Source organism: Mesoplodon densirostris, chromosome 1 (assembly GCF_025265405.1).
Source record: "Mesoplodon densirostris isolate mMesDen1 chromosome 1, mMesDen1 primary haplotype, whole genome shotgun sequence".
Lineage (NCBI taxonomy): Eukaryota > Metazoa > Chordata > Mammalia > Artiodactyla > Ziphiidae > Mesoplodon > Mesoplodon densirostris.
Genome location: NC_082661.1, coordinates 8,091,310 through 8,118,642, shown reverse-complemented (window position 1 = coordinate 8,118,642; position 27,333 = coordinate 8,091,310). Strand labels below are relative to the sequence as shown.

The following is a 27,333-nucleotide window of genomic DNA, read 5'->3' as shown; positions in this document are numbered from 1 at the left end:
GAACAGTAGAGTAAGTCCTGAAGTAGATTTTAAAGAGTTTTTCCTAAAAGGACTAAGCTTCTTTTGTGTATCTATTATTCATCTGAACGGCTCCTGCTTGTATTTTTCAGAATCCATCCCCCAAGTTAGAAACGAATTGAAATACTTTTACACACACCTAGGGCCCCTCAGCCACGCTCCTGAGCCAAGTGGAGGAGCTGTCCCCTGTGCCCCCAGCCGCTGGAGCACCTGGACTACCTCTTGCCTCCCTGCAGAAGCCTGGTCCAGCCCACCCAGGGCTCCAGGGCTCTACCGCTTACTATTCCAATGACCCAAGACAAGTTTGCTCTCTAAGCCTTGGTTTCCTCGTCTGTAAAATAATGGGGATATTAGTACCTGTGATGAAACCTAACACATTTGGAATAGCACCTATTAGCACATACTGTTTAATGCTATTTCTTGTAACCACTGCCTCTCCTCTGGGGCCAGCCACGTAGTACATAAGATTTTTCAAATAAATGTACTCGTAATAGGGAAGAACAAATCTGACCCCATGCTGGATCTGTTTCTTTAAACTTTGCATTCTATTGCTTTTGCTACAAGTGAAGAATGTTGCCTATATCCTGAGATAGACAGGAGAGCTCACTGTCAAGGCTCTGACCTTTAAAAGTATATAATGCTTTCATTCACATAGAGATAAAAAGTTGCAGAATGGAGAATAACATTTTTCTTGTTGGAGGTTTACAGGAACATCGTGACCTGACCTACGTGGACAGCTGCGAGAACAAAGGATTCCAAGAAGTTTGCAGCAACCAGCCATGCCCCCTCCCCTTCTAGTATAAAAGAAGCCTGAACTCTAGCTTCTTTTATACCAAAAGGGAAGGGGGTGTGGTGAGATGCTTCTTTGGACCACTAGTCCACAATCTTCTCTGTCTGCTGGCTTTCCAAATAAAGTTGCTATTCCTTGCCCCATCAATTCCTCTCTCCATTTATTGGCCTGTTGTGTAGCAAGCAACACGAGCTTGGACTCGGTAACATACTGACTAAAAAGCCCCATGAGGTCAAAGACCATTTCTGTCTCTTTCACCAGTAGATCCTAGTGCAAGCCCAGTGCATGGAATGGTAGGTTTAGTGAATGACACCCTGCTTTACAGTCAATATCCACTCATGCGTCCACATTCAATATCCACTTTGCAAAGGCTGCATACTAGACTCCCCTAGGGAGCATTTAATATACTGAGATTCTGATGGAATTTATTTGAGGTGAGGCCTGGACATTGATATTAATTTTTAAGCGCTCCAGGTGACCCTGATAGGCAGCCAGTGTTGAGAAACAGATCTAAACCTACAAGTGGTTCCCACGTGGTGTGTCCCCTTCCTGTCAGGAGGAAGCCGGGATCTTTCAATTCCTAGTGCCTGAAACACACTGTCATTTCACCTTTGTAATTCCTCCTCATGTATTATCCTGGGTAAATCAGACATCTTGTCCCAACCTCAGTTTTCTTAGGTGTGCAATGATTCATTTAGATGAGGTGTCCGAGATGGTCAGAATCCAAAGAACAAGTCATCATTGGAGTTTGTTATGGGCTGAATTATGTCGCCCTCCCACACTCTTACGGTGAAGAACTAACCCCCAGAACCTCAGGATGTGACTGCATCTGGAGATCAGGCCCTTAAATTGATAATGAAGCTAAAATGAGATCGTTAGGGTGGGCCCTAATCCAATATGACTCGTGTCCTTATAAGAGGTTAGGACACAGACACACAGATCGTGTGAGAGGTCTCAGAAGAAACCAACTCTGCAGTCACCTTGATCTCAGAATTCTAGCCTCCAGAATTGTGAGAAAATAAACTTCTGTCATTAAAGACACCCAGTCTGTGGTGCTTTGTTATGGCAACCCTAGCAAATTAACACAGGGTTTGTGTGTATATATAAAATAGCTCCTGGATTATCTTCCTTTGGGTGACTCTAACCCAGGGCCTGTACCTGGGCATCCCGTTCTCACTGTGGGTCCTCTACTTTGGGCCACTCTTCTCCTTCAGGGCCCAGACAGTCCCCTCTCCCCTCCTCTGGCTGTCACTCTTCCAGAGGTCCTCCCCCGACCTGAATTTGTGTGCTGGGGCCTCCTGCTAATGATCATATGCCATAAGGCAGCATCTGTACCACGAAGGTGAGCATCTCATTCACTGAACTAGAGCTCTGCCAGGTGCTGTGCCAGGGCTTTGCCTACACCATCTTAGTCCTCAGACCTCTCCTGAAAGGTGGGTATTATCCCACCTCCTCAAATGAGGAGTGAGGCTCTAAGATGTGGCGATAGCTCTGACATTCCACACCAGGTCCAATTCCAAAGCCTTCTCCCTGCCTCCCCACCACCCAGGCTCCCCTGCTTCATCTCCGGGGGGACTCAGAAGAGTGAGGGCCTTCCTGCCTTGTTCGCTGTCCACACACCCACAGCCCCAAACATGGCTGGCAAACCAGTAAGCATGGGCTTCCCTGGTGGCGCTGTGGTTAGGAATCCGCCTGCCAATGTAGGTGACACGGGTTCGAGCCCTGGTCCAGGAAGATCCCACATGCCACGGAACAACTAAGCCCCGGCGCCACAACTACTGAGCTTGTGTTCTAGAGCCCGCGTGCCACAACTACTGAAGCCCGCGCACCTACAGCCTGTGCTCCGCAACAAGAGAAGCCACCGCAATGAGAAGCCCGCGCACAACAAGGAAGAGTAGCCCCCGCTCACCGCAACTAGAGAAAGACCCCATGCAGCCACGAAGACCCAACACAGCCAAAAATAAATAAAATAAATAAATTTTAAAAAAAACAAAACAGTAAGCATACACTGGGTGAGCAGCTGTGCAGCTGGTGGGCTTTCCTTACTCATTTGGGATCATCCTACTTCCGACTTCACTCCCTCCCCTCAGGGATCCCACTGCTGACCATTTAAAGCCCCAGCTGCTTGCCGAGGATTCCAGACTCGCCAACACCCTCGGCCACCTTATTGTACCCCAGGTTCTAACTGTGCTTTCCTACAGGGCCTTCCTCAAACCATTAAGGTGCTCAAAGAATTTAGCAGGAAGCTTGTTAATTTGTTAAATTCACCGCCTTTAGGCCTTCTCTGATGGGTGAGAATTGCTGAATGCAAATTAAACTTACCCTGGTAACGATCTTGTGCCTTAAGGCAGCATCAGCGCCTGCACCTACTGGGAGCTTACAGGAGAGGCGGAATCTCCGGTCACCCACACACAGAATCAGAATCGGCATTTAGGTGAGATTCCTAAGACAGGTTCTCAGCCCCGAGTGCACACCAGAATCACCTGGGGAGCTTAAAGTTACTGATGCCTGGTGACACCCCAGAGATTCCGGTCTGGAGTAAGGCCTGAGAAAGCCCTGGTGATTCTAATGTGCACAAGGTGATGTGATTGGGAGCAGCATCAACCATGATAACCCGTCCTGCAGTCCCAACCAGGGACGAGCACTGGCAGCCTCTGATGTTTCTGGTTTTTTTTTTTTGCGGTACACGGGCCTCTCACTGCTGGGGCCTCTCCTGTTGCGGAGCACAGGCTCCGGACGCGCAGGCTCAGCGGCCATGGCTCACGGGCCCAGCCACTCCGCGCCATGTGGGATCTTCCCGGACTGGGGCACGAGCCCGTGTCCCCTGCATCGGCAGGCGGACTCTCAACCACTGCACCACCAGGGAAGCCCAGCAGCCTCTGATGTTTGATGAGGGACCTCACATTCAGGGGCCGGGCAGGCCTAAGCCAGAACCTCCCACCCAGACCAATACGTGTTGCCAGTGGTATAAGCAGACCCTCCTGTAACCTGTGGCTCACAAATTTGGTCACTAACTCCCATGCTGCTACGAGGTGACTCGTTAGAACCTGGTGGGGGCAGGGTACAATGCGGCACTACTAATTCAGTTGTCCCCTTGGACACAGCGATCCACCTCTAGGAATCCACTCCACAGAGACACTCACACGTAAGATACGAAGTGGTCACGTCCAGCTATTTAAAGAGTGAAAAAGTGTTCATAACATACGGAAATCACACCATCACGCTGTACACCTTAGACTTATACAGTGATGTATGTCTAATGTATTATTTCTTAATAAAACTGGAAAAAATGCTATTAAAATTCGTTCCACTTCTAAAAGAAGAAACAAGTGAAAAACTGGAGACAACTCAAATGTTTCCTGATATGAAATTATAATATACCCACTTAAGATAGAATACTATATTCATTAGAATGTGAATAAAATTCATATTTTATGGCAAGACAAGAAAAATTTAAACATAAATTCACTCTGGGGGCTTCCCTGGTGGCACAGTGGTTGAGAATCTGCCTAATGCAGGGACACGGGTTCGAGCCCTGGTCTGGGAGGATCCCACATGCCGCGGAGCAACTAGGCCCGTGAGCCACAACTACTGAGCCTGCGCGTCTGGAGCCTGTGCTCCGCAACAAGAGAGGCCCGCGCACCGCGATGAAGAGTGGCCCCCACTTGCCACAACTAGACAAAGCCCTCGCACCGAACCGAAGACCCAACACAGCATAAATAAATAAATAAACTCCTACCCCCAACATCTTCAAAAAAAAAAAAAAAATTCTCTCTGCCCTTTGGCCTCCTCTCTCCCCTCTACTGTGCATTGTGTATCTGCATCCAGCAGCAACCAAACCTCCCCATCAGCAGAAATAACTGCTCAACCATAACGAGCAATATTTTCTAGCACCACCAAGACAACTCCTTAAAGATAACATTCGCTTTTTTTGTTGGGGGGGGTGGTTGCGGGGCGGGGAGCGGCACACCACTCAGCACGCAGTATCTTAGTTCCCGACCAGGGATGGAACCCACGCCCCACGCAGTGGAAGGGCAGAGTCTTAATCACTGGACCGCCAGGGAAGTCCTGCATTCCTTCTTAATCTTGTAAGGGGCCAAAATGACCCATGACCCACTACTCGGCCAGATCGTGTAAGCTGTCAATAATACATCATCTAGTGTACAGCCCTCTCAAAAAACTTATGTAAAACTGTTTTGACTTCTTTTTTTTTTTTTTGGCTGTGTTTTGGTCTTCGTTGCTGCACGCCGGCTTTCTCTAGTTGCAGCAAGCAGGGGATACTCTTCGTTGCGGTGTATGGGCTTCTCATTGAGGTGGCTTCTCCTGTTGCAGAGCACGGGCTCTAGGTGCTCAGGCTTCAGTAGTTGTGGCACAGGGGCTCAGCAGTTGTGGCTCGCGGGCTCTTGAGCGCAGGCTCAGTAGTCGTGGAGCACAGGTTTAGTTGCTCCGCGGCATGTGGGATCTTCCTGGACCAGTGCTCAAACCCGTGTCCCCTGCATTGGCAGGCGGATTCTTAACCACTGCGCCACCAGGGAAGTCCCTGTTTTGACTTCTAACAGGCGGCGAAACAGTTCTCAGAGCTTTCTGAGCTGTTTCCACGTTATAATCCTCAATTTGGCTCGAATAAAATTTGCCGTTTCTTTCTTAGATAGACTGATTAATTTTTTCATCAAAAAGAGAATGACATAAACTTGTGACTACTGACATAGAAAAGCATCCAAAATACTCTGTTCAGGTAAAAACAAACAAACAAAGAAACAGAAACAATACCATGCATAACAAGGATACTTTAATAAAAATGGTAAATACTAGTATACACATGGGGAAAAAGCAGTTATTTTGAAAGCGGAAAAGGTAGTACTAAAAGAGACTTTTTATAAATTTGTTTTTCTAGAGATTACCAAAGAAACCAAAATGTTCTTAGAAAACACATGAAATAAATCAGGTAAGAACATTCTTAGAGGGCTTTAAAATGTGAGATAATTGATAACACTGCAGTAATCACACACTGGTCCCAACGTAGACATTTTAAATATGAGCTTTATTTTAAATTTAAAGAAACACTGAAAATAAACACTTTTTACAAATTATATCAAACACTTAAAACATAAAACATAATCTAGGAATGTTAAACAATAATTCTTAATTCAAAGTAATGACATCCATAGAATACATCTTGGTGCTAGCCAATATGGAGTTTGCTTAAATCTAGTATTTTATATAAGCTTAACCACTCATCCTTCCTAAGATTCAATGACTATGACTCAACTTTATGAGGTTAAGCTAATCTCCTATGCAATACTCTCCTATAACTTTTTCAAATACAATTTATACCAGCGAGGAAATTATTAAAACATATATAAATTATGCTGAGGGGCTTGATTAAAAGGCTGTCTATATAGAGAGATGCATCTCACCTTAGAAAGCACACACAGACACAGACACACACAGACACACACACACACACACACACTTAATCGAAAATAAGATGCCAGGACATTCTCTTAGTTATGTTACACAGCAAACTGCACGTTTATAAATGTCATTCTATTATGTATGAACTGAAAAACATGTATTTTTTAAGAAGCCCTTAACATGGGGGAGTGGAATATGCCTGCATTAAGTGCAGAAACTCGGAGCTTTATGAACTGCCTGTCTCCAGCTGGCTCCCAGGCACCACTGAAAACTGTCACCCTCAGAAAGACAAGATGGTCTTGTTAATGATTTCCACGGCCTCCAGAACCTCATCCTCCTTGATCACAAGTGGAGGTGCAAACCTGATGATATCACCGTGGGTTGGCTTGGCCAGAAGTCCATTATCTCGAAGTCGCAGGCACACCTTCCAGGCATCATAATCTAAAGAAAAACCGTCAGACTTGTATGCTGATCCAAGATAAACGTTTAAACATTCCCTTGCAGCGTGCACAGGCAAGGGCAGCCTGGCAAAACAGAATTCCCAGTACCTAACTCAAGAAACGTAGCTCTGAGTCGCAAGCTTGCTTTGTTTTTACTCTTAAAAATGAAGTTATTTTTCAGCAGTGGTTTGAATGGTATGATGAGACATGGTTTTTGTTAGTTTTTTGTAAGTGAAAAAGACCTAGCAAAACACTTACATGCTAAGGCAGATGTAATGATTTACACAAGGAACCAATACAGAAAGAATTGGGGTATATGATACGGATAAGTCACTGGCATAGAATAAGCAACACTCAAAACGCAGTAAGCACTACACATCCCTAACCTGGATCTGCCTCCTGCACTGGCAGAACTAGACTCGCGTCATTTTGACTCTCACGACACTCAACCCTGGCTGCATCAGAATCACAGAAGGAGTTGTGGCCAATGTCTGGGGCCCACTCCAGACCCATCAAATCCATATCTCTGCAGCGAGGCTAGGCTTGGATTAATTTGTTAAAAAGCTCCCCAGGTGATTCTAAAATGCAGTCAAGGTTGAAATCACTGCTTTAAAAGGAAGGGTTAGGGCAAGAAAATCCAGCAAGGATCGCTTAAGGATTAGAAATGATGTGTTAGATACTAAACACGCTGTTAAGTGGCAGCTGGGGTTGTTTTCATTATCAACGTCACCATCATCATTCCTGTTATCACTACTGCTCCTACCACCTCTACTGACAGGCAAAGTATGGAAGTGAGTGAGCAAAGGAGAGTGAAGAGGAAGTGGGACTGCAAAGCGCTCTGCGCAGACTTCCTAACAGAAAATAAACTGAAATCTCCAAGTACTGCATAAATAACCTCAGGCAGAATAACAAATGACTTAAAGAAATGAAAATAGGTGAAATTAGTTATATGTGCCTTCATGTAGGAAAGAGCTATATATATATATATATATATATATATATTTTTTTTTTTTTTTTTTTTTTTTTTTTTTTTTTGCGGTACACGGGCCTCTCACTGTTGTGGCCTCTCCCGTTGCAGAGCACAGGCTCCGGACACGCAGGCTCAGTGGCCACGGCTCATGGGCCCAGCCACTCTGCAGCATGTGTGATCTTCCCAGACCAGGGCACGAACCCGTGTCCCCTGCATCGGCAGGCGGACCCCCAACCACTGCACCATCAGGGAAGCCGGGAAAGAGCTATATTTTTAAGACCATTAATATAAATCAGGTAATAACAGTATTAGGCAGAGCCTAAAAGACTTGGTCAATAGGAAGCCAGTCAACAGTTTCAAACAGAGGAAACCAACGACCGGATAAAATACCAAACGTGGGCTTCCCCAGTCCGGGAGGATCCCACATGCCGCGGAGCGGCTGGGCCCGTGAGCCATGGCCGCTGAGCCTGCACAGGCTCCGCAACGGGAGAGGCCACAGCGGTGGAAGGCCCGCGTACTGCAAAAAAAAAAAAAAAAAAGAAAACAAAATACCAAATGTGTTTTGAGCTCTTCCTATAACAGTAATATGTTGTAAAATATTTTGTCTCCATACCTTTGGTTTCTCTAATAACAATAGCATTTAATAATCCTTTTCCTCTTACAGCCGTTACAATATCAGAAGGTAGCTTCATGAGTTCATTTCTCAAGATGATACCCATTTTCTCTGCATTTTCAGCAAGGTTTTCTTCTTCCAAAACCTATGTTTGAAGAGAAATTACACAAATATTAAGATTGCCTTTTCCTTTACATTGTTCTTTGGAGGGGAATGTGGACTATAAGCACAGGAAGGACGTGATCAGATAAAGACCAGAGTAACTTACTTAACTTTCATTTCTATTTTCCAAAGCCTATACCAGTTTGATTTCTAATCATCTAACATACGCTAGCTCAGACAGAGCCTTGCTTTAGTCATAAACCCAGAATCAGATTCTGTGGCAAAATAAGGATTAAAATTTGTTTAATGCAACTGATATATTTTCTTCTTAGGTGAATAAATCAATGGACTAAATATACTTTAACTTTTTAACTGCAATAGAGTTCCCTTTGTTTTTTCCCTAAAAAGTCCATCCTCAGAGATGATAATTTTATGCCTTTTGTAGGCACTTGAGGAATAAGTCTAAAAGCATTCAAATCCACACTTTAACAACAACAAAAACAAAAAGCCACATGTGCTACGCCAGAGGCTTCACAGGCCAGGCCCGGTCACTGAGTGAGAGTTCTATGTGGACAGGCCAGGGCCTATGGGCCAAAAGCCGCAGGAGACTGCAAACCTGGGAAGCCCCCGGAGGATTCCCGTCTACTAGGCCAAGGTTAAATTACTTTTTGAGAATGCCTTCCCCCTAAACCCTTTCCTCTGTACTTCATGTTCTGTAATACTCGGCAATCTTATTACATTTCTTATCACACCAGTGGGCTCAAACCTAAAAGGCACTTCAACACTACCTCCAGGACTAGCTACTGTACAGCTGCAATCCGTTTTTACCTCCAGGGCCGCGATGGCCACTCGGCAGCCTAGTGGATTGCCACCATACGTTGAACCATGTTCCCCTGGTTTAATGGTCAGCATTATTTCATCGTCACACAACACTGCGGATACCTGAAAGACAGAGACTTCAGTGCTGATCAAGTCTTTTCTCAGGCGAACTCTTCTTATTCGTACCAGGAACACCAATATTTATGAAGCTGGTACTAAATTTGACATAAACTTTCAACCAACAAGTGCTACACATCTGCCACCTTAACTAGCAGTGACAAACGGAGTGATGCCCTAACACGTTCCAAGCACATCAGGCACACTTCTATGGCACAGAATAGCATTTTGGAACCAAAAGAAGAAAGCTATTTCTGCAGTGATATAATTTAGAATTCTTTCCAGTCTCAAGGGGAAATGCTTTGTTTCACTGTTTAGAAAACAATGCTCTGCACTATATACTCAGAGCCCTTTAGTCCACACCAACTGTTGGCTCTGAACAGCAAACCCAAGAAAGGAATTACAGTTCAACATTAATTTTTTCCAATCTCTACATTAATCGGTCGGTCATGGTTTTAAACAGTTAGTAATACTATGTCTCTGAACTATGGGAAAAAAGCATAAAGGTCTACAGGAGTATTTTTGGGATAAAATGTCTCCATCCAAAACAAATGCAGCAGAGCAAATCCCAAGGCACCCTCAATTCTTCAGTTAAAATAACTTAAGTGGGTCACCCCATGGAACTCTGAAATGTTTTTATTACACGTATTCCAGGTGACCTATATATATAGATATATATAATCACTAAGTAAAACCAAACCATCAGAAGGGCACTGTCACAGTCGGCTAATGTAAAAATATCTTAAGGATTCATGAGAACAGGGAAGAGAAAGAGAGGTTGAACATTGGACTTACAGGGTATAAACCACCAGAAAGTGCCTTTCCTAAAAGGACCAGATCAGGTCTGACGTTTTCATGGTCAATGGCCAGCCATCTACCAGTTCTGGCCAATCCTGTCTGTATTTCATCAGCAATAAACAGAACCTATTGGAAAACAACAAAACAGCATTAATTATCATTTTCACTTCCATAGGGAAATGGTGATCTTTATTTTACTCTTCCCTGCACAAATGTCATTCTGACATCCCCTCAGATCTGTGAAAACATTCTCATTACCCACACAACTTCAAGAGTGTCCTGGGAAAACCCTGTAGACACACAGTTACTTCCTGTGTCAGGCCACTCAGTCCCCAGAGGCCCATCCTGCACTGTTCTACAAAGTGGTAAGGCACTTAGTCAAAGGGTTTTGTGGGGGAGCTTCTGAACATAACTACTCTCTGGGAATAAATTCCCTTGTTTATTCCACAACATTTATTAGTAAAGAGGGAGAGAGAGCTTACACTCTGGAGCAAAGGGATACGACAGAGGGTTTGAGAAGGATGAGAGCACAGGCTGCCGGAGCAGAGAGGAAGGAACCGCGGGCAGGGCCCAGACGTCTGCAGCTCTGCCAGGGCTCAGCCAGGATAAAGTCAGCGTCTTTGCAGCCTGCTGCTAGAAAGTTCTATCACCACTAGAAAGTTCTGCAGCTCTTAGAATGAAGTCTCCCTCTAGTGGAGAGGTGATGTAATCTTCGCATCTATCCTATCGGCCAAACCCTAAGAGAGGCAGACAGGTGGGCAGGTGTGCAGGTGGCTGACCTGGTGCTGGGTGCAGAGCTCTCGCACGCCCACAAGGTAGCCTGGATCTGGAACAACAACGCCTGCTTCACCCTGAATTGGTTCCACCATGAACGCGGCAACGTTTGGGTCCTGAAGTGCACGCTACAAAAACAGCATGAAAATGGTTTTAGTAACTTCCTTTCAAACCTATTTGGAAATCTGAAATCACATAATGCGCATATTTTCCCATTAAGGATAAGTGTGCAAATTAAGTTTTCACACTAACTTATATTCTGACTTCAAAGTATAACTTTTCTGACTGACATTCAATTACCAAAAGCTCTAAATACCTCAGCTTTAAGCTACTCCATCCTTTATTTTCTAATATATACTTAAATGTACTGTAAATAAAAACTAATGAGGGACTTCCCTGGTGGCACAGTGGTTAAGAATGTGCCTGCCAATGCGGGGGACACGGGTTCGAGCCCTGGTCCGGGAAGATCCCACATGTCGCGGAGCAACTAAGCCTGTGTGCCACAACTACTGAGACTGCGCTCTAGAGCCCGTGAGCCACAAGTACTGAGCCCGCGTGCCACAACTACTGAAGCCTGTGCGCCTAGAGCCCGTGCTCAGCAACAAGAGAAGCCACCGCAGTGAGAAGCCTGTGCACCGCAACAAAGAGTAGCCCCTGTTCGCAACAACTAGAGAAAGCCTGCGCACAGCAACAAAGACCCAACGCAGCCAAAAATAAATAAATAAATAAATAAATTTATAAAGTTAAAAATAATAATAATAATGAAAGTGGCCTTTTAAAGAGCCATTAAAGGGAATTCCCTGGTGGTCCAGGGCTTAAGACTCTTTGCTTCCACTGCAGGGGGGGGGCACAGGTTTGAACCCTGGTCAGGGAAATAAGACCCCACAAGCCCCGCAGCCAAAAAAAAAAAAAAATTAAATAGATACATTAAAAGTGTATCTTTTTACTTTACAATTCTTCCACTTCATAATTTTAAAAAGCTGGCTGAATGGCTGAAAACTGACTAATTTTGTCTATTAAAGTAATTAACACGTAATACCCAAGTTAATACTTATGCAGGAGATAAATCTAAAGTGGTTAGTTGGTTGTCAGGATTAGACCACAGAACCTGGTTTCCCCATGTTGGAAACTTGGAAACTAACTGACCATTACAGAGAACAAGGGTGAATCTTGGCCTAACTTTAATACAACAGATTCTCAGTACAATCATATATCTGTTTTTAATTCATACATTCAACAAATTTAAGTTCTATTTACTATGAACCAAAGCACCATGATGCTAAATGAAGTACCTCAAGAGCAGGCAGATCATTATATGGAATGATTTCAAAACCTGGCATAAATGGTCCAAAACCATCGTAACTGGTTGGGTCTGTGGAACTGGAGATAGCAGACAATGTTCTACCCCAAAAGTTTCCAGCTAGAAAGAAGAAATAAACAGTCATTATTTCAATCAAACCCCCCAATGTAATAAGCACTGTTCCTCCCAAAATGCCCTAGGAAGCTTTATTTTCAAAAAAGCAAGGGTTTGCTTTAGAGAGCCTCCAGTGAGCTCATTTGTTTAAACAAAATCTGATAGTAAACACCCTGGTTCATATGACTGAGGTCTGGCCTTGCAATTACTATTTTAGGCACTTCTCTACTGAGCCTCCAAAGTATAATATATAGCCCCTAAAGATAGGTATTTGTCTTTTCTTTCAATAATCCCAAACCCTAACAAGTGAAGCATTCAATGCTTGTTTTTCTACAGACAGTTTTTCTAGACACATTTATTATAGTGATATGAGAAAGAGACTACCCTTCATAGAGAATTAGCAGTTTTCCTTTTAAAAATCCAACACTACAGGCTAACTATTCAATAGAATGAATTTTAAATTTCATTTGGATAGAATATCCTCAAGCAGTCCGAACACTTTCAATTTGCCTTCCTTGCTGTTATAAGTTGTTATGTGCTAAAAGACAGACATCTGCCTTTGTTCAGGAACAATTTTTACCCACTAATTTATTTCATTAATAATTTGAGGACTGATTAATAATGTCAGGCACGGGGCTTCGCTGCTGGCGCAGTGGTTGGGAGTCCGCCTGCCAATGCAGGAGGCACGGGTTCGAGCCCTGGTCCGGAAGGGTCCCACATGCTGCAGAGCAACTGAGCCCATGCGCCACAACTGCTGAGCCTGCTCTCTGGAGTCCGTGTGCCACAACTACTGAAGCCCGCGCGTCCTATAGCCCATGCTCTGCAACGAGAGAGGCCACCGCAATGAGAAGCCTGCGCACTGCAATGAAGAGTAGCCCCCGCTCACCGCAACTAGAGGAAGCCCGCGCGCAGCAACGAAGACCCAATGCAGCCAAAAATAAATAAAATAAATTAATTAATTAAAATAAAAATAATAATGTCAGGCCCTATTCTAGGTGTCAGGGATAGAATGATGACTGGCAAGCTCCCTGCCCTCAAGGAGCTTCTATGCTAATAGGGAAGAAACACCTCAACGTAAACTAGTGAAGAAAATGCACAACATAATTTCAATGTGGTTAAACCCAAGGAAGAAAAGAAACAGTAGAATAAGAGAGGCTTGGAGGGTCTCCCACGTGTTGTGTTTTGTTTTGTTTTTTAATATCTTCCCACCACTTCTGCCAGCAGCAACTCAATTAACCCAGTACTGAATTATTCTAAGTTGGCTTCAAAGCATCCATAAATACTACCCTTGCAAAGCCTCTCTCAGCTATGAGTACTATGAATAATCCCCACTTGACTTGTCCACAAGCAACAGCATATTGATTCTGCCCAGACTTAAGACAAAACGCACACTAGACCATAAGGCTACTTGCTCTCCTGCATCGGCCTCAGGAGTCTCATACCCCGCAGCTTACCCTGCAGTATAAGGGACGTGCAGCTGGGGAGTCTTCTGTCTCCACCCACTGACTCACCCGCTTCTTTCAACACCTGGATGAAACACCTTTGCACCCTGTGCTAATGTGAGAGAGACTGGACACAGTCTGTAAGAACGAAATCACCAGAAATGCCATTTTTGTTTGCAAGAGACAGCTTTGTTGTCCTACAACTAAGGCACAAGATTCCAAAATGGCAGACCACAGAGCTGTGCAGAGACTTCGGGAACAGGAATCTGTCACCCCCACCCCCAAACACCAACTACGGCTGGCCATTAGATGAACTCTGGATTCTGTTATACCATGGGGTTTATAATTTAACTGCGTGTGTCCACAAGGCAAAATATTTAATGATTTCAACCATCACGAAAATGAATCTTGACCACATTGTGCAGTGACAAACTTACCCATACTTTATGTTTTAAAAAACTAAAATCAGAGCTTTAAAAAAAAGTCAGGGGCTTCCCTGGTGGCGCAGTGGTTGAGAGTCCGCCTGCCGATGCAGGGGACACAGGTTAGTGCCCCGGTCCGGGAAGATCCCACATGCAGCAGAGCGGCTGGGCCCGTGAGCCATAGCCGCTGAGCCTGCGCGTCCGGAGCCTGTGCTCCACAATGGGAGAGGCCGCAACAGTGAGAGGCCCGCGTACCGCAAAAAAAAAAAAAAAAAAAAAAAAAAAAAAAAAAAAAGTCAGAACCTATCCATTGACCATCATTTTCAAGATCCCCAAAGTCAGTCTATATGGATAATCTGGATTAACTGCTGGTCTCCCCAATCAGGATTCAAGTCATTCCTCTCAACCATTCACAGAAATATACCCAGGGCAACTCCAGCCCTCCTCTTCCAGCAGCTTCCAATGACATGATACAGTAATCCTCAAATACTAAGATTCAATCATCGGATCATACCTAGGACACGGCCCCACCTGAACACAACGTCAACAACCTCACAAAAGTGCTCCATGGCAAGACTGTCTAATTAACCAGAAAACTGCTATGAAAAAAATCAGATAAGCAGATGGGAAACAAGTCATATAGTCACTCATTTTAGGGAGGAAGGAGTAGGAGTTATTTCGGAGAGAAAAATCCCACATATGAAGAAATACTTGGAAATAAACCCAAGGAAGGGAAATCCTTCCATTTTTATGAAACATTCAACAATAACATACAATACCTGAGGCAAACGCATCTGAAATATTTCATCAGTAAATTAAAATGGTAACTGATGTTGTACGTGTCGGTCACAGCAGTTAACGGTGAATTTCACATACCTGCGAAAACAATCTTTGCTTTGTATTTCGGGATCCCCTTCACGGTATATCCCCATCTACGAGCAAGTTTGCAAGCAGTCTCTCCAGCCTCCACTCCTACCAAAAGAGAACATCTCTCAGTTTTAAAAAATGTTTTAAACTATCGGAAAATTATAAGATTTTCTCGGCTATTTAACAAAAAACAAAAAAAAAAGAAGCATTTTACCTGTATTCATAGGAAGAACTTTGTGGTAGTTGAAAAGTTTAGTAACATACTCCTCGTATTCACCGAGCACGTTGTTGTAGAAGGCCCTGGATGTTAAGGTCAATTTGTCCGCCTGACTTTTCAAAGCATTCACAATCTTTGGATGACAATGGCCTTGGTTGACAGCACTGTAGGCACTCAGAAAGTCAAAATATTTTCTGCCTTCTAAATCCCAAACATAAATACCTAAAATATATAAGGAAAATAACTCTAGAAAAATCACTACATTACAGAAAGTTCAAAGATTAAGACTGCTAGCCAGGGACTTCCCTGGAGGTCCAGTGGTTAAGACTCTTGAGCTTCCACTGCAGGGGGCACAGGTTAGATTCCTGGTCGGGGAACAAAAAAAAAAAAAAAAAGACTAAGACTGCTAGCCAGCCCTCTGAATACCTACGTATGAACCGTTAGTTAACATAGAATTGTGGTTAAGGCATGTTTTAGCTCAAGCATAATAAACTTTGGTTTATAAGGAATTATATTTTATCTGTCCAGCTTCAAATTACACATTTAACAAAAACAGCATAACAAGGAACTTCCCTGGAGCTTCCCTGGTGGCGCAGTGGTTGAGAGTCTGCCTGCCGATGCAGGGGACACGGGTTTGTGCCCGGGTCCGGGAAGATCCCACATGCCGCAGAGCGGCTGGGCCCATCAGCCATGGCCACTGAGCCTGCGCGTCTGGAGCCTGTGCTCCGCAACGGGAGAGGCCACGACAGTGAGAGGCCCGCGTACTGGGAAAAAAAAAAAAAAAAAACACAAGGAACTTCCCTGGTGGCACAGTGGTTAAGACTCTGAGCTCCCAATGCAGGGGGTCAGGGCTCAATCCCTGGTCAGGGAACTTGATCCCACACGCATGCCACAATTAAGAGTTCCCAGCCACAACTAAGTAAGCCCGCGAGCTGCAACTAAGGAGCCCGCCTGCCGCAACAAAGACCCAGAGCAACCAAATAAATTAATTAAATAAATAAATATAAAAACAAAAAAACACCATTTTAAAAAAACCCACATAACAAGAAGAGATTTTATAACTCTGGAGTGAAACCTTTTATTCCTGGAAAACTGGAACCTTTATTCCTGGAAAACTGAAGTTTGGAATTTAAAGCTGGAATTTAAAGGAAGAAGTTATGCATAACATAAAAATCAACTGGTTGACTGTAAAAACCAACAGAATGGGAAAAAATATTTCCAAATCATATATCTACCTAATAAGGATCTAGTATCCAGAACTCCTAGAACTCAACAAAAAGACATACAATCCAATTAAAAAATGGGCAAAGAACTTGAATGGACATTTCTCCAAAGAAGATATACAAATGACCAACAAGCACATGAAAAGATGCTGAATATCATTAGTCATTAGAGAAGTGCAAACCAAAACCACAATGATAGCATTTTATGCCCACTAGGATGGTTATTTTCTTAAAAAGGAAAACAAGAATTGACAAGGATGTGGAGAAATTGAAACTCTCCTCTATCACTAGTTGGAATGTAAATGGTGCAAGAGCTGCTGAAAACTGTTTGGTGGTTCCTCAACAAGTTAAACATAAACTACCATATGACCCAGCAATCCCACTCCTAGGAAGAAGGGGAGGAAAAAAGAAGCGGAAGACAGGTGTTCAAACAGAAACGTGCGCACCAATGCTCACAGCAGTACTCAAAATAGCCAACAGGTGGAAATAACCCAAACATTCATCAACTGATGAATGGACAAATGTGTGGTGTATCCATAAAATGAATATAATTCAACCATAAATAGCAATGAAGTACTGACGCATGCTACAACGTGGATAAACCTTGAAAACATTGTGCGAAGTGAAAGAAGCCAGACACAAGAGGTCACATATTGTCTGATTCCATTCATATGAAATATCCAGAACAGGCAAATCTATAGAAACAGAGAACAGATTAGTAGCTGCCAGGCTCTAGGGGAAGGAAGGAATGAGGAATGACTGTTTAATGTGTATGGGGTTTCCTTTGGGGATAATAAAAAATCTTCTAGAACGAGCTAGAGGTGATAGTTGTACAACATTGTAAATGTACTTAATGCCACTGAACTGCGTGGTTAAAATGGTAAATTTTATGTCATGTACATTTTACAACAATTTTTTAAGTTGATCATAGATATTAAAATGTATTAGGGGCTTAACACCTAATTTTTACCATGTACTTAACATACTGTGGTAGGTGCTTTTGTCCCTTATCTCATCAAAAACCCCTATGAGTGTTACCATCCCTATAGTACAGAGTAGATGCTTAGATTATAACTAGCCCCAGCTGGCACACATGCAACCAGGACTCGAACCCAGGCAGTCAGATTCTAGAGTGCACTCTGCTACTGTAAGTAGAGAATACTTTTGCAAACCAAACTGCTTCCAATTTTGTAATATATAAACCTAGATTTTCATTTGTTCAGAAGGAGCTTTATCTACACTACAGTACTGGTCCCAAATAAAAAATACAGGCAAATGATTAAAATGTTTAATACTGTTATGCATCATCTTCTGGACAAAAGCTAAGTAATAAACTTTGGCTTTATTTGGTTATGGTTGTTATTTCAAAATGTAGATTAAATCACCATTTGGCAACAATCAGTAATCATTTATTCAGGTTAAGAATCATTAATGGATGCTAAAAGTGGGAGCAAAAATTTGATGAGTAACAGGATATTTGCAGTCTCAAATCATGTCTCCACAAGACATTTAAAAGGGAAAAACAGAACTTTGCACTGGAGAAGCCTGGCAGACACTACCTTACCAGTCAACCCCAAATTGAGGTTTATACTAAAAATTACTGGCCTGTACTCTTCAAAAATATCAAGGTCAAGAAGACAAAGACTGAGGAATTGTGCTGGATTAGACTAAACAGACCTGAAAACTGAATGCAACCCATGATCTGAGATTTTCTTTTGCTACTCAGGACAACAGGTAAAATCTGGATCAGGGCTGTAGATTCCAGAATAGTGCTGTGTCAATGTTAATTTCCTGACTTTGATTGTTACACTTTGTTACCTAAGAGAAAGTCCTTGTATTTCAGGAAAGGCACACTAAGTATTTAGGGGTAAGGAGGCATCATGTCTGCAACTTCCTCTGAAACAAGTTCAAGAAAAAAAATGTATTGCGTATGTGTGTCTGGAGAGAAAAAGAAGATTAAGCAAATGTGGTAAAACGGTTAGCCCTTGGGAGATCTGGGTGAAGAGTAAAAGAAAAATATAGATACTACTGTTGCAGCTTTTAAGTTTAAAATTATGCCAAAATAAAAGTTAAAGGAAAAAATGACAGCAATATTACAGTACTTTATTGATGTATCGTACACTCCCTCCTGGCAAAGGTCCATCATGACTTTGCAGTCCCCACAGTACCTAACACAGCAAGCAACACACACTCAAAAATGCTGAATTAATCGTACCTGCAATATAGAAATTAAATGCATCTAGAAAAATGTATAGTGAGAAAATATAAAAGCAACTTTTACAAAAATGTAAAGCAAGTAAAAGGGGCGGGGGTGGGAAGGGTTGGACATACCTTTCCCTCTCTCCAGGGCCACAGGTAAAGGGTGGTAGTTGTGGGCACCATATTTAGATTCCCGTTCAAAAATGTAGTCAGAGGATGGAGGGCCTTGGACTGTTTTTTTAGTTGCAACAGATGTAGCAGAAGCCACTGAAGAATGAACTCCACGGAGGACAGCAACAGTCTGCAAACGTGCTAGTTTGGAAAACATGATGTCCTTCAAGTAGGAATATCACCAGCCTGTCCAAAGAAAAGAGAAGGCATAGAGAATAAGAACCCTCCCAGCGCAGACAGATGTCAACTCATGAACTATGTGTTGAACATTTACCAAAGAATCAGAAAAATACGGAGAGAACTAAGGTGATAACTGTACATGGAAAGGAACCTTTAAAAATTGTATTTAGGGCTTCCCTGGTGGCGCAGTTGTTGAGAGTCTGCCTGCCGATGCAGGGGACACGGGTTCGTGCCCCGGTCTGGGAAGATCCCACATGCCGTGGAGTGGCTGGGCCCGTGAGCCATGGCCGCTGAGCCTGTGCGTCCGGAGCCTGTGCTCCACAACGGGAGAGGCCACAACAGTGAGAGGCCCACATACAGAAAAAAAAAAAAAAAAAAAAATTGTATTTAAATTTTTAATTAAAAAACTAAAATAAAATGAAAAAACAAAAAAGAGAACTAAGACAACCTCTGCCTTTGGGGAGCTTGAAGGCCAACAAAGGGAACAAGTATGTGAACATTGACATTAAACCCCAACAAGTGGGATGTGCACCAAGTGCTCCAGGCTAGAAGTCTAAGAGAACAAGCAAGAACGCTAAAAAGCAGGAGGGCTTTTACTTCTCACGAACACCCTTCTGTACCACCCGACGGTCTCTGGGGCAGTCGGGCAAGGCTGGACGGCACAGGGCCTCAAGAGCTGAACAACCATTCAAAAGGTATTTATGCGGGGGTGTAAGACTCTCAGCTGGATCGCAGATTAGAGCCCAGAGGCAGAGACCAAATCAGAGAAGCCGGCTGCCCCGGGGGCAGTCCTGGGGGAGGCGACAGCGGGACTGAGAACTACTTTGCGTATCTACTTGGCCCCCCGTGCAAAGAGTGAGGAAATTAGGGAAGAATTTGGTGGACCATCCTATAAAGCAAAAATAACAGGGGTGGGGAGGAAAAAGTGATTTCTTGGGGGATGGGAAAGGCTTTTTAAGTTTAAAGACAGGAACTACAAAAGGTAATAAAAATCAGTTATTTAGCCACAATTATCTAAAACTTCTATAGGTCAAAATTATCATAAACAAAGGTGAAAGGTAAAAAGACGGGGGAAAATGTTTTTTTCATTTATAACAAACAGCCTTTGAAGAGCTTTTACAGTAAGTGAAACAGACCAAAAACAAAACAAAACAAAACATATGAGATGCAAAGGTACAACTCCCAAGAGAAACCGCCTACTCCGCTAGGATGGCTGTTGCTATAAAATTAATTCCCAGAAGAAACTGCACCACAAAAGCAACTATTTAAATGAGAAAAAGGCGATTAGGAGCTAGAGAACATCAAACTGTTGGTACAATGAGCTAAAAAGTTTAGTAATAAATCCTAAATATCACTGAGCAAACTGGCATTTATTCAAATCTATTTATATATTATTTCAGCTTCACAGCTTCTCTCATCCCACCAGCACCGGCCCTAGAACCAGCCCTCACCACAGTGCTTCACACGGCTGCATAACCATTAATAGTCATGATAAGCCATGAAGTACAGGCTGAGCCACAGAAGAAACTAAGAATAACAAGGAAATTGGGGGAAATACAGAGCAGTCATGTCGGGGGAGGGGGGAATGTTTTGTAAAGATACATTCAAGATGAGTGGAAAGCTGCCAAACACTAGGCATACTTAATATGTCTGTACTTATTTTTTTAAAAGACTAGTTAACTCATGTTTCAACGGAACTCTATTAATGACACGTCAGACCACGCAATATCTCCCAGCACTCAGTCTGAGCCGCCCAATTAGCAAAACCTAATACTTGGAGTTTGCCTTGTTTCCCTTTCAACTTGGCACTACCCAGTAAAACCAGTATGTTCAGGAATCTGCTACACAAAATCCAGCACTCTGGTTTGCCAAGACTCACCAGCTAACCCTGCTTCACACAGTTCAGATTAGAATATAGATTTTTAGCCCGAGATCCAGCGACAGTCTTCAGAGGGTCCAATAACTACTGAAATAAAATGCAGAATTATATGCATAAGTGCATTTTTTGAAGGAGGTGGTACCTAGTTTCCACCAGATTTTACTTCAAAGAATTACGTATTAACAACAAAAAAGTTACGTAAGAATCATTACACTGGAGATAGCCGCTAGCAAAAATGCAAAAATTCTAGTTACACTACACAGAACTTCTCCAAAATACTAAGTCTAAAACACTGATCTTAACTCTATTTCTTGAGACTCAGTTAGAATTAATGCTCTGTTTGACCAACTAAAAAGTCAAAACAACACATTAATTTTTGCCTTGATCAAATCAGCAATAATACACAGAGCTACTTAGATATACTTTAAACTGAAACACTTTCTGAAAAGAACTGTAACCATAATAAAAGCCTTAGATATGTTTGTGCTCTAAGACCACTAATTTCACTCTCAAGATTCTATCCTAAAGAAACACTCAGGAACGTAGCAAAACATTCATAAATAAAAGATGTTCAACTATATGAGAATGGCTCAGCATAATCACATACATAATATATTGTCATTTAAAATCATTAGTTTTTAATGACATGGAGAGATGTTTTAGGATATGTTTAAGTGAAGAAAATAAAATCATGTTCAACTCTACAAAAAATACTATACACAAGGAAGTTCACTGTGGTTATCTTTCTGCTGTTCTATATTTTCCATGTTTCCTAATGATCAAGAATTACATTTATAATCACAACATTGTAAATCAACTATATTCAATAAAAAAAATCATATTTATTATCAGAAAAAGTTATTAAAAATGAAACTGAATGTCTGCCTAGGTTGTCACATTAGACAAAGAGAAAGCTTAGCAACAAAGAAAACCAAAGTAGGAGAAAAAGAAAGAGTTCTGAGAAGCTTTGAGAAAACAGATTGTGATGGTGGCCAAAACAGCTCAGCTGGGAGTAGTTAAAAAAAAGGCATAGGGCTTCCCTGGTGGCGCAGTGGTTGGGAGTCTGCCTGCCGATGCGGGGGACGCGGGTTCGTGCCCCGGTCTGGGAGGATCCCACGTGCCGCGGAGTGGCTGGGCCCGTGGGCCATGGCTGCTGAGCCTGCGCGTCCGGAGCCTGTGCTCCGCAGCGGGAGAGGCCACAACAGTGAGAAGCCCGTGTACCACAAAAAAAAAAAGAAAGGCATAAGTCACTACCTCTGGAAGTGCTGCCTGGATGGATTACAGCAATTAGATCTTAAAAGTTGTCTCTTTCTAGGGGGCAGGGTCAAATTCTAAAATAAAAACTATTCTCTATGATTTTGCTATCAGGGTCTACAGCTCTGTGACCTCATTAGAACCTGGCAGAGAGGCACTAAAAAAAAATTTTAATTAAAAAAGAGAGAGGTATTAAAAAAAATACTACAAACTCTCTCAACAGCATCTTCTAATTAACAGGTTGACACAATATTGTGAGTGAAAGGAATCTTTGAAATTATCTAAATTCAACATTTTCATTTTACACATTTGCTCAGCTCATTCGCAAAAGAAATGGGACAAGATACCCATTTATATGCTGAGTTCAGGCAGTCTTATTAAAATATAACTACAGTGTGGACTTCCCGGGTGGCGCAATGGTTGAGAATCCACCTGCCAATGCAGGGGACACAGGTTCGAGCCCTGGTCCGGGAGGATCCCACATGCCGCAGAGCCACTGGGCCCGTGCGCCACAACTACTGAGCCTGCGCTCTAGAGCCCGCGAGCCACAACTGCTGAGCCCACGTGCCACAGCTACTGAAGCCCGCATGCCTGGAGCCCGTGCTCTGCAACAAAAGAAGCCACTGTAAAGAGAAGAATGCGTTCGGCATAGAAGAGTAGCCCCCGCTCGTCCCAACTAGAGAAAGCCCGTGCACAGCAACAAAGACCCAACGCGGCCAGAAATAAAATTAAAAAAAATAAATAAATTTAAAGAAAAAAAATATATATATATAACTACAACTTACTAACAAAAGAGTAACATCCAAAACATTACCAATACTTGTGCTTAATTAAGGTTTTTAAGGTGAACTCTGAATATTTAATTCGAGGGGTCCTGTGGTCCGATGCATCAGATGCACTAGGGCCCTGTAGGCACATTTCTATTCAAAAACCTTCTGGGTTCAAGTTACTGTGCCTGGCACAACACAAGAAATACCAGAACAGAATTAAGGAGGCATTAAACCAGCCAACATCAACAACTTCCCCTTCCAGAAAGGCCCGGAAAACCAGGAGAGGAGAGCGTAAGCTCCTCAGCGTTTGGAGACTAGGATGTAAATTCTAGCTGAGGCTACTAAGAGTAACTATTTGGATGATTTTGTCAATTTTTTTTTTAGCTTCAATGTCCCCATTTGCAAAATGAAGTTGAAGCCATTCAAGGCCATTACTGAGGATTAAATGAGATCATTTTTTAAAGCACCAAACTTAGCACAAAATAGCCACTCAGTTAGTTCCCTCTTAAATTCATAAGGGAATTAGCCAATTTCTGCAATATTAAAAAAAAAAAAAAAAAACAGTGCCAGGGTTTCTTTTTTAAACTGCAGCTTTTGTTCTTCTAAAAATTTTTTTCTATTGAAAAAAAAATTAGAAACACAAGAAAATGACCTGCAGTTTCATATTTAGGAGGTAACCATTAACTTTTAAATTTTTTCTATGCATAAATACTATACACATTAGCTTTTCACCCTTCCCTAGGGAATTTACCACATTAGACCTTCTGAAGGCTCCCAGGACCCTTGCACAGATTTTTGTCACAGGTCCTAACACTTCAGGGCACTTGTTTTCACACCTGTCCCCTTACTAGAATCCTACTAGGCTCCTTAAAAGGACAGTAACTATGTCTTAAAATTCACTTTGCATCCCCAGAACCTAGCCCAGGTTTGGGGATTCCTTGTCTGTCAAATAAACGAGGTCATTCCTAAACAGACTTAGGACTTGCGAGGCAGTCAAGGTAGTGACAAATAGCAAGGCCATCCAGAGAGACGATTAAATCACCCACTCCTAACAGACAGAGCTGAGTCTAACTCTAACAGGAGGCTAGCATGACGTCAACAAGAATGACCTTTCCAGCAAGAGTTCACTTCATTAGATCATTTCACTCCAGGCTGTGCATTTAACTTAGGCCCACACTCAGGTCCTGGAGAAGAGAACAAATTGTTATTGACAGCAAACATTTTAACACTGAATGTTTTCAGTGATACAGTTAACAAGGTCCTTCTTCAAGCTACTATTGGCCAATCTAATCCATCCTATCTATACTAGAACATACCTAAAATAGAATTCCATAAAACGCTGCATTTTGAAGAGTTCATCTAGCATATACTTATGAAATACTATTTTTTAAATCACTCTGAAAGAAAAACCGTCATTAAATTCATCAAAAAGCCACTTAAAATATTCCACTTGAGGAATAAATTTGGTTTTACTACATTTGTCAAATATTTACCTTTCTTGAGGCAACCATTCAAAAGTACAGTCTTTCTTGGAAAGTTCGGCCAACAAAAGTTTTTTGGCCTTTTTTTTTTTTTTTTTTTTACATAATCTGGCTCAAAGTCAGCTCAAGTGCGCCACTGGCAAACACCTTAGGCATTACTACTGACAAAGGATTGGCTCCATTGGATCATTCCCTCCACACACCTCCAAAATCCACTCATCACTATTTTTAAATGTAGATTTCACCCATCCCCAGGAACTCAGGAAAGGGCATAAAATATGCCCACAAGTAACTGTAATAAAGGCAGAGAGTGGGGGTGGTAATACAAATATAGCCTCTTTGAGGAAAAAAGTCTTTTCAAGAATTTTTACCATTCAAAGTTATACTGGGTTTGTGACTTCCCTGGTGGCACAGTGGTTAAGAATCCGCCTGCCGATGCAGGGGACAGGGGTTCGCTCCCTGGTCCGGGAAGATCCCGTATGCCGTGGGGCAACTAAGCCCGTGCGCCACAACTACTGAGCCTGTGCTCTAGAGCCTGCATGCCACAACTACTGAGCCCGTGTGCCACAACTACTGAAGCCCGCGCACCTAGAGCCCGTGCTCCGCAAAAAGAGAAGCCACCTCAACAAGAACCCAAAGCACCACAATGAAGAGTAGCCCCTGCTCGCCGCAACTAGAGGAAGCCGGAGTGCAGCAACAGAGACCCAATGCAGCCAAAAATAAATAAATAACTTTTTTTTTAAAGTTATACTGGGTTTTGGGGGGAGCAGATTCAAAACTTATCTCGAACACCATGGAAAAACTGCAAACCCAAAACAATAAGCTTTATTATTTAAATCTTGTCCTTATTAAAAGATTTGCTTTCCTACTTGGATCTTTTTCATAGTCAGGAACTAGATTCTCTGAAGACGGTACCAGGATATTTTAATGAAAGAAGTCTATTGTTTCTTTCAGAAGAGTAAGATGAAGAATTTGGATTACATACCTAAAGAACAGCTCCAAATTCAAATTGAGAGAACTAGTTTACCTACAGAAACTCCTACTCTTAGAAATCCGAAGATTTAGAATTGAGAACCTGGAGTTTAGTAATTTATTAAAGCCACTTCATTCCAAAGTCACTCCTCCGTCTTTTCCGCCTTAATTGATCACCTTATCAAAGAGGTAAAACTGAACACCAAGAAGGTAAGAGATACAGTGACAAAGGGCTGTGGGTCACCGAGCACAAGTGTCCCAATGAAATCAACCAGAATTTATTCATGCTCAGCACTGTTGGCAAAGAAACTCGAGGGAGGAAGTCTTCGCGCTGAAAGCCCTGTTGACCCCAATACCCTGACACCATATAATTAAACCTGCACGTTACTGTAAGGTAAGGCTCTACGTCTGACTTTTTTATTTGGACAAAGGCTGGAAGGGAAAAGAAGATAGGTTGCGGGAGGGGAGAGATGAGCAGGTAGGCTGCAGGGCCAAGGAGCTGCCCGGAAGGACTCGGACCCAGTCTCGATAGTCGGCGCCGCCCCCGGAGGCAAAAATTCACCGTTTACTGAGCAGTCCCGCGCGTCCAGAATGCGCTCTCCTGGCCGACGTCAGGAACCCAGTGTGCTCGCGGGGCCCAAAGCCCCGGTCCAACGCGCCGGCGCCCTAAAGGCTTCCTCCCCGGAAACCCGGAGGCGCCGGAGAGGCTCAGGGTCGAGGCGTAGAGACCCCGGGGGCCTTGGGGCCGCGGCACGGGTTCGTGGACTGCGGGCCGGGAGGGCAGAGCGCCCGCCCCCATGGGCCGCGCGCCGAGGGGCCGGCCCGGCTCCGCCCGCTCGGGCAGGCGGAGGTGCCACATCCACAGCCTCTCTCTTTCTGCTTCCCTCGCCCGCTGCTCCCTGCCGGGATGCGCCGCGCCCCTGCACGCCCGGATTGCGTGCGGGCCGGCTGCTCTCCGACCCCCGGTATCCCGGTGCCCACCGCCGGCAGCGCAAACCCGCTGCGGAGGCGGAGCCTGCCTGCCGGTCAAGGCCCAGCGCGCCCCCTCAGCCGGCTTCCCCCGAACCCGGGACCGGAGCCGCCCACGCCAGCCCTCCAACCAGCCGCGGCCCGGGGCGCCGGAGACCCACCCGAGGCCCGGCCCCGCGGCGCGTGCGCGGATACCTGGCGGCACCTCGGAGACGAGCCCGGGAAACGCAGGGCCAACTGAACAACTGCGGCGACGGCAACGCGTCACAGACCTTAAGATGAAGCTTCTGCCCCGCCCCCGGGACGCCCTCGCTTCCCATTGGCTGGCGGCAGAGGGCTGAGCACCAATCGCCGTGGGCCCGCCCTCCGCCCCGCCGCTGCGCTTCACAGACTCCGACTGTAACGCAGGTTCGAGCCCCTCCCGCGCCTTCAGGGCCGAGCTGTTCCGGGCCGCCATCGGTTCACTGCGTTCGGGCGCCTGCCTAGCCAGTGCTTTTCCCTCGGTCGCTCACTGCCCTCCCTTTGTTGGCGGGAAAACAAGGTTCGAAGGGATGAAACGTTGGTTGGGCCCCCGCCTCACGGGGCTGGACAGCAGGCTGGACTTCCAGCCCTGCGTTCCCCGGCCGCGCTCCCAGGCCTTTGCCTCGCGGAGCCTTACGTGTGCGCGGCGCCAGCCCTTCCCGGCCCCAGGCAAAGTCGCGCCCACCATGTCCTTGAACCCTGGTGTGCTGTAGTGCTGTTGCGCTTCTGAACCCATCTGCATATGTCATTACTGCAGTGGAAAACACACTCCTCGTGGTCCACCTCCTCGTGGTTTCAGATACTGAAATGATGGCAACACACTCTGTAAGTTTGTCTGCGGCGCCCTCCACAACCCGTTAGAAACGCAGAACTGAGAATGGATAGGCCAGGATAACCTCATTTTAGAATCATGAGGGAGGGCATCTCTGGTGGCGTGGTGGTTAAGAATTCGCCTGCCAATGCAAGGGACATGGGTTCAAACCCTGGTCAGGAAAG

At 44.0% G+C, this 27,333-nt stretch overlaps 1 protein-coding gene across 3 annotated transcripts; it reads right to left on the bottom strand.

The window, feature by feature from the left end:
• Positions 1-5,652: 5,652 nt before the first annotated feature.
• On the bottom strand, positions 5,653-26,601 carry OAT (ornithine aminotransferase). 3 transcript variants are annotated; one of them, XM_060096865.1, is made up of 10 exons: positions 20,871-20,947; positions 18,773-18,997; positions 15,216-15,440; positions 15,011-15,106; positions 12,149-12,276; positions 10,862-10,984; positions 10,080-10,208; positions 9,177-9,290; positions 8,247-8,391; positions 5,653-6,664 (listed from the first exon to the last, which is right to left on the bottom strand). In XM_060096865.1, the coding sequence occupies exons 2-10, from the start codon at positions 18,966-18,968 to the stop codon at positions 6,504-6,506; spliced, it is 1,317 nt and encodes a 438-aa protein (XP_059952848.1). In that variant the 5' UTR covers positions 18,969-18,997; positions 20,871-20,947; the 3' UTR covers positions 5,653-6,503. The 3 variants fall into 3 exon arrangements, with proteins under 3 accessions (XP_059952848.1, XP_059952766.1, XP_059952678.1); XM_060096783.1 differs by lacking the exon at positions 20,871-20,947 and adding an exon at positions 26,512-26,601 and having other exon boundaries at positions 5,654-6,664; XM_060096695.1 differs by lacking the exon at positions 20,871-20,947 and adding an exon at positions 26,478-26,562 and having other exon boundaries at positions 5,654-6,664.
• Between the last annotated feature and the right edge of the window lie 732 nt (positions 26,602-27,333).